Here is an 11260-nt window from a genome sequence, read left to right as displayed (position 1 = left end):
TATATTTATTAATAAAAATTGGCTAAATTGTATTATATTATGCAAATTTTGTCTAATTTATGGAACACAAAAATAAGTAAAATGGGTTTTTTAAAGTTTAGTTTTATTTTGGAGCATAAATCGACTATATCCATGTGTGATTTACCTTCACAATGTGTAAAATATGTGAAAACGAGAAAAAAGTTCCTGAGGTGACTTTATTGACATTCATGTGAGGTTTGACCATTTTAGTCATGATACAATTTTTAGCAAAAATTTATAAAAGTGTGCAGGTAGACTTCTGGATAAAAAAATCATCTAATTCCTACAATAAATCTTAACATGATTCAACACAATACTGACACGCCTTAAGTACAGTTACAGCCATTTCGAAACTAGTTTACTGCTTATTTAAAACAAGCAATTTTGAAGCTTAAATCAATGCATGTTAGCTTACAGACAACCTGAAAGAAAGCCTCCATCAATTAAATAACGACTCGCTTCATCAATGTTTCTCTTGACTTTGTACAAATAATGAAAGCTGATGAATATGTTTGTCCCTCCCGATGTCTGTTTCCAGTCATTTCACCAACCCATACACATAAATAGTACAACTCTATAGTCTTTCCTGAGTGGTTTAGTATTCCAATACAAAAATGAATTCCAGTCATGTAGCTGGCATGAAGTTAGGGTCCAAGTAATTGTATCCTTCCTTAGTGAACTTGGTGTAGTCCCTGTCGATGAAAGGGGTGGTGTATGGCAGACGGACAGGGTCCAGTCTGTGGCTGGAACTGTGCTGACCAGTCTCAAAGGAGCTGAAAAGATGACCATGGCTTGTTGGATTAAATTGGTCAGTTATACTATTATATGACTATTAAGTTTTTGGTGAAAATGTGGAAATTCAAGTTTTGAGGAGGGAGAGAAAATTGAAGAAGAAAAGATGACCAGGGCATGTTGGGTAACATTGGTCATGAATACTACAGTGTATATTACTGTTACAGAAACGCGACAGAGATGTTTATTTTTTTGTGTGTGTGTGTGCATGTGTGTAAAAATGTGGAAATTCAAGTGAGGAGAAGAAAGAGAAAACTGAGGAAAATTAATCTCCACTTTAATACATGTAACTGTTACCTGTCCACACATCCTTCACAGAAGTCAACAGCTGTGTCATCAGGGCAGTCAATACAATGGAACCTAACTCCCACTATAGGTTCACAGCCACAGCGGTCACACTGGAAGAAAAGAGGACAAAATGCACTTTTTGGACTTTTTCTCTACACAACTGAATCAGTTTTACTGGATAAAAATGTGAAGCATTCAAAATGTGCTTAGATTATAACAGTAAGTTTCAATAAATGAATGAAAATCAATTTGCTTTATAGGTTAAATGTAGTATGAAGCATTCTGCATGAGATGAATAACATCATTTGATGAAAATATAAGAACAAGCTAGCTTTCATGAAGTCATCTAACATTATGCTGCTGAATACCTTGTAACCAGCATGCTGTCTTTGGCCAAGCTTGTCATGATCTGAATTCATCTTCACTCTCTTTAGCTTCTTCAGTCTCAGCAGTTCCTGGTATTCCTCAGAATCTCGTAGATGAACTGGAACTGCCTCTTCATCCTGGAATACAAAACGTGTGGCACAGATCAAAAAGAAAGATATCTGAAAATTGACAGTATGTCTAAATATGCTGTTTGACAATTTGAATTTTAAATCATTAGAGCAAAGTAACAATAAAAACAGTCCATTTTTTTTTTTTTTTTTTGCAGAGCAATTAATCAGTTTTTTTTTTAAATTAAGTATTGTATCAGGATATTAAACAGAACATCACAATAAAAAGACATCCCTCATTTGTAAAAAAAAAATAAATAAATAAAAACTCGCAACCCAAAACTCACTGAAATCTCCTCCTCTTCATCCCCAAACTGGTTCATCATTCTGGGGTCCTCCATGTCTTCACTGCTGCCGCCAAACATGGAGGCGGAGTCGCCATCATCATCTGACATGTACACTGGGGGCTGGTAGGAGGTCATGAAGGTGGAGGGGGCCTGGTAGAACCTGTTGTACATCCTCTGGTGGGGTCTCTGACTCTGGAATGGAGAAACTGGTGTAGCAATGGCCAATCCAAGATTGGAAAGGGTGAATCCCTTTTTTGGAAAGGGGCAGGTCTGTAATTATTTATTTATTTATTGATTTATTTTCATTATTATTTTTTTTTTTGAAAAAAGGGACCGGCTAAGTCCACCCCTGCATAATATATTATACTACTAAGGGACCATTACCGGACTCTATTGTACTAACTGTGATCGATCTATCTCAGAGGGGATTCTTGCTAAATTGCAATCAACTTGAGCAGCTTAGATGTCTGTCACACCTACGGAGGGCACTAGGGGGTGATAAAGTATTATTAAGCAGCGTGACAGACATCTAAGCTGCTTAAGCTGAAAGCAATTTAGCGAGAAACCCCTCGGAGATGGATTGATCCTATTAGATCGATCTAGGTATGGGCACCCAGTCTAACACCCCATTTCCATAGATTTTTAGATCGATCTATCCCTGTGGGGAGTCTCACTAGATTACTGTCAGCTTGGCCGGCTTAAGCGTCTGTCCTGCCTACTAAAAGCTGTAAGGGGGTAATTAACTATGGTGCCCGCTCGGCTGACTGCAATTTAGCATGAACACCCAGGGAGTTAGGTTGATCTAAATCTTAATCTCTAGATCGATCTAAATCTCTGGGAAAGCACCCTAAGAGTCTCTGAGTGAATGCAGACTATGTGGGATTACAGAACAAAACCATTTACAGTACTTTGTTTCTGGTACTTCAATTAAGTGACAGATTTACCTTGGTCCTATAGTGTGCCACATTGGGCATTCTACCAGGAATTGGAAGTCCTGCCTTGGCCAGCTTGATGAAGTACTTCTGAACCCTGCTAGCAACCTAAAGTCAAAGACACAATCTGGTTATTTACAAATCAAACCCAGCTTGAATAATGAAGTATCTATTTCTAGGATGAAATCTAATTGGTTTTGTTTTATGACACTGTTGAGCATTAATATTTTAATAGAATATTACAGTAACACTCAGTTAGGAGCTTAAATTAGAATCACAGGCGCATGGTGACACAAAGCAAATTTTATTTTGTCAAAAACAAATAATTCAATTTATTATATAACTTAATTTCTTATCCAAATGTTTAAATAACAATTGAAAAGCAGTGCCAAAAAATGACCAAGACTGTACCTGTATAGGAGTCCTGTTCCCCAAGGCGTTTGCTATCTTCACCCAGCGATGTCTTTCCACTGGCTCAGGTGGGCACTCAATGAGAAGTTCCTCCAAACGTTTCTGCTCTTCTGCTGTCCACAACTGATTGAATGTGGCAGATTTTGACTGATCCTTCACCCTCCCACGGATGACATTTTGCTCAGAATTGGCCAAGGCTGATGACGCTCCTGTCTGGTAGTTGGTGTAACTGTCAGGTGGTTCAGATTTGACATCTGTAAATTAGAGTTTGAAGAAAAAAAGCTAAAATCATTATCTAAAAACCTTTGTTATATGAAAGGAAAAGTAAAAAATTAGATTCTGAAAATGACAAATCTACAATGATGGATATCTAAAAAAACACTGGGCTACAAAAACTGATAAAAAGATGATTACAGAACTGTAAATGATCGCTTTCACACTACCTGCCATCTGTCTCTTTGTTCTGGTCATATGTTTGTAATAGCCCACAGAACTGGATGTGTAATTTTCCCAGGCAATGTGAGGAATGGTAGCTATTCTCTGTGGCTTAGGAATCCCTAGGTCTACTTTCTTTTGTAATTTTTCAACAAAAGTGATCGGGTCTCTCAGTGCCTCATCTTGAATGTTATACAGTGTCTCCAAATCTTGGACCGCTTTGGCCCTTTGTGCTTCTAACAGGACAACAGTTTTTAGTAATGCATGATAATCTTTGTTGCCTTTCAGAGCCAAGTGGTCCGATTCAAAGTAAAATGTTCCATCATCTTTATCGCTGTCATACTCATTACTGTCGTATCGTTTTGAAAAATCCGTAGTAAAATTAGAGTCACTTGTGCCATTTTTATCATTTATTTCATCAGCAGCTGACGTACTGCCATTTATTGTTTCAGAGAAAGAAATGATTTGATCATTTTTGTTTTTTTCACATTTTTGTGTCCCAGATGGAGACTTCTGTACAATGGGCACAGATTCTGATACACTGTTTTCCAGGCTGCTGCTGCATTCTGTTTCATTTGTGTCATCTTCCTCCATGTGAAATCCATCTGAACGTGTGCCAGCCTGCAGTTTGACCAAGTCCAGATGATCACTTGATGAATGCTCCATGCTGGTCAGTTTTACATGTACGTGCACCTGTCAATTAAGTAATTTGAAAAAATAATTATAACAATATATATCACTTAAATGACAATTTGGCTGTCTATTCAACACTGTTCTTTATAAGGGGAAAATGTCTAACTAATTAATCTCGTTAAGCCAATTTTTCAACATTTAAATGAGTCCTTGAAAGTTATTTTATTCAACTTTATCATAATTTTATACAGAAGATAAAATAGAAAAACGTCTTTTCATATTTGGAAAGCAGAATTGCTTATTTAAACAGCAAATTTAAGGTTGGACACAAAACAAACATGCATCGTTAGTAGCAAAAACAAGTACTCTCTCTCACTAGATATATCTGATAGAAGATATACAACTGATACAGGCAACTGCAGACTGTACTTAATGTTAAGCTCGTTTGCAATCAATAAATCCTTGATAATTATCCAATCAAAAATTCTTATAAGAAGGACGGGTAAATACTTTTATCTATATCTTTTGTTTCCTAAAGGACTGCATTTTCAGAAATCAAAACACAAGTTTTGCAAACGATAATAAGTTTGACGCTCAACTTCCCAATGCCCGTCAACTGTGCGCACCCATATTGAAAGTTCCCGGATGAATAAGGCAAAGGCAATCGATCAAAACTCTGTATGGGTATTACTTTTGGGAACAGATGCATAAAATTTACCACATCAATGATGTTTACAATAATATAATTGTTTAAACAAACTTTGAAAGTAATTACGAAAATATGACGCACGTGGTACATACGTTGTGTTTTCAGGCGATCCAACTTTTAGACATAACCAATAACCAACGATAGAGAAGCACTAGTGGAGTCTCAGTGGCTGTATCTGGAATCGCAGGCTTTTTTACGCCTAATGTTTTAAGGTCAAACTTTGGCACTGGATCAGAAATGAATCTCCTGCCGAAGTCCCATGCAGACTTCAGCTCTGTAGATTACTGGGATAAGTTCTTTAAGAAGAGGGGATCAGAAGCATTTGAATGGTACTAGCTCTCTCTCTCTCTCTCTCTCTCTTATCAAAAGATAATTACTATAACTAATGTTTAATTTTTTTCTCTATGATTACTTTCGCATGCTGTATTATTAGAACATCGGTATAAGATTTTGTTAACAAACTGATTTTTCGCACCAGTTACCAGTATTTGGGTGACACACATTGAGAAGTAAACACCATATACTGTATAACTAAAGATATTCCATATAATTCTGTGTATTCACTTTAGGTATGGAGAATATCCAGATCTGTGTGGCGTGTTACACAAATACATCAAGCCAAGTGACAACATCCTAGTGATAGGCTGTGGTAACTCTCAGCTGAGTGCTGATATGTATGATGTAGGTTACCAGAACATTACCAACATTGACATCAGTGAGGTTGTCATCAAACAGATGGCAGCCAAGAATGCTGAGCAGAGACCTGATATGAAGTTTCTGCAAATGGATCTGATGAAGGTATAAGAGAGGCCATCACTCCAGCTTCCTCTCTCTCTCTCTCTCTCTCTCTCTCTCTGCTTGACTTGCAGTATTGTACTGTACTTTGAAAGAAACAAGACATTACCTAGACTTTTTGGGAAAAAAATTTTTTCTAGATTTGAAGTGTTAGCCCACACCAGATTATCACAATAAGAGTGAAGTACATTTTGACATTTCCTTTAAATCTGTAATATTTAATGATTTTAACCATATTTGTATTGTTTAAAATTTCAGATGGAATTTGAAGATAACACCTTCTCAGTTATATTGGACAAGGGTACTCTTGATGCCATAATGACTGATGACACTGAAAAAGTGAGCGAAGATGTTGATAAGATGTTTAGAGAACTCTGCAGAGTCTTACGGCTTGGAGGGAGATACATTTGTGTGTCACTGGCACAAGACCACATCCTGAAAAAAGTGGTGAACTTCTTTCCCCACGAGTAAGTACTCAGTATGTCCTTTTTATCCACTGAAATTTACTGCCTTGTGTAGGGCATAAAGAAAGTTGATAATGGCCCTGTTATTTTGTGCATCCTGGCAATTTTGAATGAATAAAACCCAAAAACATTTGTCAAAAAAACTGAAATTAAATTTTTAGTCTTTTCAACTTTTCAAGACAACATATGCAGTAATTGAATGATTATACACCAGTATATCAACAAGCTACAAAAGATCTTGAAATCTGATATGATATTGACAGTGGATTGCGGTCGATATGATTGATTCATATAAATAGACTCTGTGTATTTGCAGAGGGTGGCCACTACGTATCCACCGTGTCAGTGTCCAGCCCAAGGACACAGAGGGCCACAGGGAGTTCCAAATGCCAGTATTTCTATATGTCTGCACTAAATTTAAGAAAATGCCAAACATGAAACAGGTGATTGTGTTTGTTGGTGTTCATGTTCTTGTAATTAAGTTGTGCGTATTTTTGTGTGTTCTATATCAATAATGATGCATTCTTTCTCTAAGGGTATTGAAAAAGATTTGTCCTGTGCATTGAAGCTGATTGTAGTTGATTACTGTCATTTTGAGATTTATTACAAAAAAGAGAAATACTAAAATCATCAAAACAGCTTATTCATGATTTTGAATTTTCATCGGATTAGATTTTGTAAATAAGTCATACGTAACTGTAATTGTTATTTATATGATTCATACAACAATTAAAATTGAAGTAGTATATTGTAGATCTTAGAGGTATGTCAGTTAGAAGACCAGGTGTCCAGACTGGAGAGTACAGACGAGATGACCACAGCGGTCAAGGAGATGCAGCACTATGCTATGGTCAGGCAGCAGATTAACAAAAGGTTATACTTAACAGCTACAAATACAGTATATAATAATAATAATAACAATAACAACAACAACAACGAAGGTAATAATGCATATTTGAAACTAATATAGTTGGAGTTTGAAATATTATAAATATTTAAATTCACAAAATAAAATAAGATTAACAAAAATGTTAATTAAAAGTGTTCAGATTAAATAAAACATTTGGTCTTCTTTTCTCTTTTTTTATGACAGAAAAATTTTACTAAAATCCTGTTACTATTTAATCTCAATAATTATTATTTTTTTTTTTTTGCTTAAATGTCATCAACTTGAAGAGTGTATCTATTTGTCTTCCAGAAGTCACCCTGATGACCAGATAGTCCTTCACCTGTATGGTCCCACGTCCAGCACCTCTCCCAGGTATACCCTCCATGTTGTGGACAGTGACAGGAATGGCAGGGACAATGTGTTTGCTATTTTTATTGCTCCTGAAGGAAGGTGAGTTCACTGCGTACAGCATGTTCTGGATTGACTTTATGTGATTAGTTCGACAAGTCTTGGCCTTTGTTTGGTTGAAAGTTTAAAGATTAACTCCGAAAGTTAAGAATAGATTTCGATAAAATGTTCAAGGTAGGTTTATGCATGACATAATTGAATCAAATCGATTATATTTTAGTGATAACTCTTTAATTAATTATATTTTATAAAGATTGCAGAGTATGTTTTTAATCTTAATGCTGGCCTTGGTCAGATGTTCATATTCTTATAAGAAAATCAAAAATATTTGGCCAGTGCCATTTAACTAGATGCTGTCCTGACTGTGATGTTATGGCCTTCTGTCAGACCACCATTTCTGAACACGACATGTTAAAGACATTATCGTACAGTATTCTCCAGATACTGAGTAATTTTCTGAAACATGCTTCACATTCAGGGAGACAGAATGGCTATTCTCTACTAATGAAGGAAGAAAACAGCTCTCTGAAAGCGCAGGATTCCAACGGCTGGTTGTTGTCCTGCTACATCGAGATCACTCATATATTGACATGGAGAACATCAAAGCTGAGTTATCGGGTAAAGTCATGGAGCTGGCCCCTGCTGAGCTGAAAAATAAGACACAGGTAATACATGTCGATGTTTGCCAAAAGAATTCTTGCCAACACGCATGGCATGAATGCACGCACTTTCACACCCCCATGTTTGACTATATGTTCACCTGTTGTTAACCATTATTTACCTGTAAATTTATATATGTCCATGTTGCACTCTCTAGTATTTTAATTGTACTGAATTTGGGGGTAGAGAGTCTTCTGGAACAGTTTAGACTGATTGTATTGATATAATTTTAACAAATTGTTTTTCAAATATATTGATCAAAATCATGTCATAATTGCAGATCAGCCAAAATAATAATAAAAATAATAATCTTTAAATAAATATACAATACCCTTATTTAATTCCATTTTAGGTACCGTTTCTGTCCCTGGGGGATGGCATAGGGCATCGTACCATCAAACACAGAGGGAAGAGTAACACAAGTGGTGATTATGTCATAGAAGATGTAGAGTCAGATAACAAAGAACTCGTAAGGAGATTGGTATTTCTCAGCAACCCCAGTCTTGTTCAGTCAGAAGCCAGGTTGAAGCAGGAAACGTCGAAGAAAAAGAGTGGGAAGAAGAAGAATGTAAAACGATTGGTGGTTGACAGTAGCTTCTTATCATGCCAGCACCACAGTACAATTACTGCTGGGATGGCTCTGTTAGGAGACTTTGAGAAGTCTTTAGGTAATTAAATGCAAGACTTCATTCATCCATTTATTTTAAATCAACATAATGATGTTGGAGTGTCCCCAGTTTCAACTACACAAAGATGACAGCCCAAATTCAGTTCACCTGAAGAAGCCCTTGCAATGAGGTTGAAATGTAGTGACCTTAATTTCAGTTGTAAGATGTAATCCTGTCCATCTTTTCTGAAAATAAGACATCTGTCTTTCAAGAAAATGCTGGCCATTTTTTGAAAGATCCAAAAATGCCCAAAAGAGTCCTCAGAATTAAAGTATTCCAGTAGATGCCACATACTGAGAATAAAAATAGTATTCAGATGCAAAGCTTATTACTAAATGTACATGGAAGACAAGGCCAGATTAACAAAAAAAGTAATTCCACTTTTTATTGCATTATTATAACAGCATTTATATTGTATATGTTTGTTACCTATATTGCATTTCAGATTCAGGTTTACAAATGGCAATAATTGGTCTAGGTGGGGGTGGACTGCCTTTGTTTATTCATGATCATTTTCCTAAGGTGAGATGAAATACAATTTACACTTCCATGGTTTAATATAAAGCTTACTAAATTAAATAGATATTACATGGTAAATAGTCCACTGTGGTCTAGGAATAAACAGTTTTTAGAAAAATGCTCAATTACACCCTTATTATACAGAATGTCTATTGTTTATCAGAAATTTTCTATTTGGAAATTATGAATAAATTTTAAAAGATGGAGCTCTAAATGAAAATAACTTCTTCTTTATATCACATAGGTCAGCCTAGATATTGTAGAGATAGATGACACTGTGGTCAGTATTGCCAAGGAATGGTTTGGGTTTGGCAGCGTGACAGAGGAGAGGGTTCACGTGTTTGTGAAAGATGGTCAAGATTATGTCAAAGAACTGGCTGCAGCAGGTAAGTGTTGGATAGAATTAAATAATAACTACAGTTGAACCAGTCTATATATTTTGGTGTATCAACTCATCAGAGACATGTCTGTTGTGTATATTAAATGGCTAATTCTAAGCGTAACAGTTGTTTAATTGTCGATAAATTTTACTAGTAAAATTTCTGCACCAAAACAGCAAGTTAGCAGAGAAGCTCAACGTATCTGTTATTTAACTAGTAAAGGTTTTCAGTTTATGGATCTAATAGAAAATGATCCTTTCAGCAATTTTGTTAAAGTCTATTATGCCAATACAATTCCTATAAATTGAGCATGCAAGATGTTGATGCTTTTTTTGTGAAAAAATTTGCCTTAGTGTGAGTTCTGTTTTCTAAAAACTTGAAAAATTAATTCCTTTTTCTTATTTAATTAGGTGAAACAAAAGATGTGATAATATTTGATATTGACAGTAAAGACAGCAGTGTAGGAATGAGTTCTCCTCCCAAAGGTTTTGTGGAAGCTGAATTTCTGAAAGATGTAGAGAAAACGCTGCACAGCGAAGGTATTTTGAATATGGTTTATGATATCTGACCAAAGTTGGGTGATTGAAATTTTGTAAAAAGAAATCAGTGCACTATGTTGGAGAAGTTTTGTAATGTGAGAAGCAAAAATTCCAAGTTAACCACAATATTTTATTACTTACTTAAAATAATGATACTTGGTCAGGGTGAGGTCCTAGAAGGAACAATTTGTAAGATAAATAAGTTCACTCAATTTGTGATGGATTTATTTTCCATTTCTTGATTAACTGATTTCATCACCAGTCAGTTTGATTTCCTCCTATCTCAAACCCACAAATTGTTGAAATACACATTTTATAAAATTTGATATTTTGTAAATTTCATTTATTTTTTCCAGGTGTTTTTATCCTCAACCTGGTGTGCAGAGACAAGTCATTGCGAGAGAGCGTTGTGCAAAACTTAAAAAGTGTTTTCAAGACTGTACTCAATGTAAAAATCCCAGATGAAGTCAACGAAATTGTATTCTGTTTGTCCAATTCAAGACAGTCAGCAGTAGAAGGGACCCAAGATTCAGAAATTTTGCCAGAAACAGTGACAGGTGCTCTGAAGAAGTTACAAGACAGTGTAGATTTAAAAAGCAATGCAGCAGCATATGTGGTTAATTTAACATGCAGGCTGGAAGGCTTACACATTTTATAGTAATGATGTTTATTGCCAAGCTTAATAGGATCCACTTGAATTGTTTACATTTATTAAATGCTGTTCTCAAGTCTTTCCTCATATTTCTTACGTCCAGAGTGAGAAACTGAGAGAAAAATGGAAATTTTTTTTTTTCGTTTTAAATTTACACATCAGATTCGAGTGCCAAGCACTTTAAAAATTAAAATCATTCATATATACATTTGTCCTCTTTTTTATTTTGCTCTAAACCTTACCAATCTGGGATTTGCAAACATAAAAAGCTTCAATTAATAAAC

The 11260-nt window shown here is 35.5% G+C and overlaps 3 protein-coding genes across 5 annotated transcripts in view; 1 reads left to right on the top strand and 2 right to left on the bottom strand.

Moving 5' to 3' along the window:
- Positions 1-11260, bottom strand: part of LOC106161725 (protein SLC31A2) — a 96884-nt gene that overhangs the window by 83342 nt on the left and 2282 nt on the right. The gene's annotated exons all lie outside the window — the stretch shown is intronic.
- LOC106180325 (ZZ-type zinc finger-containing protein 3-like) lies at positions 180-4955 on the bottom strand. 3 transcript variants are annotated; one of them, XM_087008193.1, is made up of 8 exons: positions 4804-4955; positions 3669-4353; positions 3226-3479; positions 2827-2922; positions 1883-2074; positions 1470-1604; positions 1111-1211; positions 180-794 (listed from the first exon to the last, which is right to left on the bottom strand). In XM_087008193.1, exons 2-8 carry the CDS (start codon positions 4324-4326, stop codon positions 647-649), a joined length of 1584 nt encoding a protein of 527 aa, XP_086864319.1. In that variant the 5' UTR covers positions 4327-4353; positions 4804-4955; the 3' UTR covers positions 180-646. The 3 variants fall into 3 exon arrangements, with proteins under 3 accessions (XP_086864319.1, XP_086864321.1, XP_086864320.1); XM_087008195.1 differs by having other exon boundaries at positions 4920-4929; XM_087008194.1 differs by having other exon boundaries at positions 4670-4917.
- Positions 5046-11180, top strand: LOC106180338 (eEF1A lysine and N-terminal methyltransferase). The gene is made up of 12 exons (XM_013564299.2): positions 5046-5331; positions 5572-5800; positions 6056-6264; positions 6578-6704; positions 7016-7134; positions 7460-7600; positions 8037-8223; positions 8571-8886; positions 9332-9408; positions 9650-9791; positions 10196-10324; positions 10681-11180. The coding sequence occupies exons 1-12, from the start codon at positions 5240-5242 to the stop codon at positions 10980-10982; spliced, it is 2070 nt and encodes a 689-aa protein (XP_013419753.2). The 5' UTR covers positions 5046-5239; the 3' UTR covers positions 10983-11180.

The sequence above is a fragment of the Lingula anatina genome, chromosome 3, assembly GCF_051362555.1.
Source record: "Lingula anatina isolate TDL-2025a chromosome 3, LinAna3.0, whole genome shotgun sequence".
Lineage (NCBI taxonomy): Eukaryota > Metazoa > Brachiopoda > Lingulata > Lingulida > Lingulidae > Lingula > Lingula anatina.
This window is presented reverse-complemented; position numbering and strand designations above follow the sequence as displayed.

Excerpts from the sequence above, each read along its gene's own strand:
- LOC106180325 (XM_087008193.1), bottom strand. The coding sequence starts at position 4,326 with ATGGAGCATTCATCAAGTGATCATCTGGACTTGGTCAAACTGCAGGCT. Across the intron at positions 2,923-3,225 it reads GGAACAGGACTCCTATACAG|GTTGCTAGCAGGGTTCAGAA; the intron begins GTACAGTCTTGG and ends CTTTGACTTTAG. Across the intron at positions 795-1,110 it reads TGTGAAGGATGTGTGGACAG|CTCCTTTGAGACTGGTCAGC; the intron begins GTAACAGTTACA and ends TCATCTTTTCAG.
- LOC106180338 (XM_013564299.2), top strand. The coding sequence starts at position 5,240 with ATGAATCTCCTGCCGAAGTCCCATGCAGACTTCAGCTCTGTAGATTAC. Across the intron at positions 6,265-6,577 it reads GTGAACTTCTTTCCCCACGA|AGGGTGGCCACTACGTATCC; the intron begins GTAAGTACTCAG and ends GTGTATTTGCAG. Across the intron at positions 7,135-7,459 it reads AGGCAGCAGATTAACAAAAG|AAGTCACCCTGATGACCAGA; the intron begins GTTATACTTAAC and ends TTTGTCTTCCAG.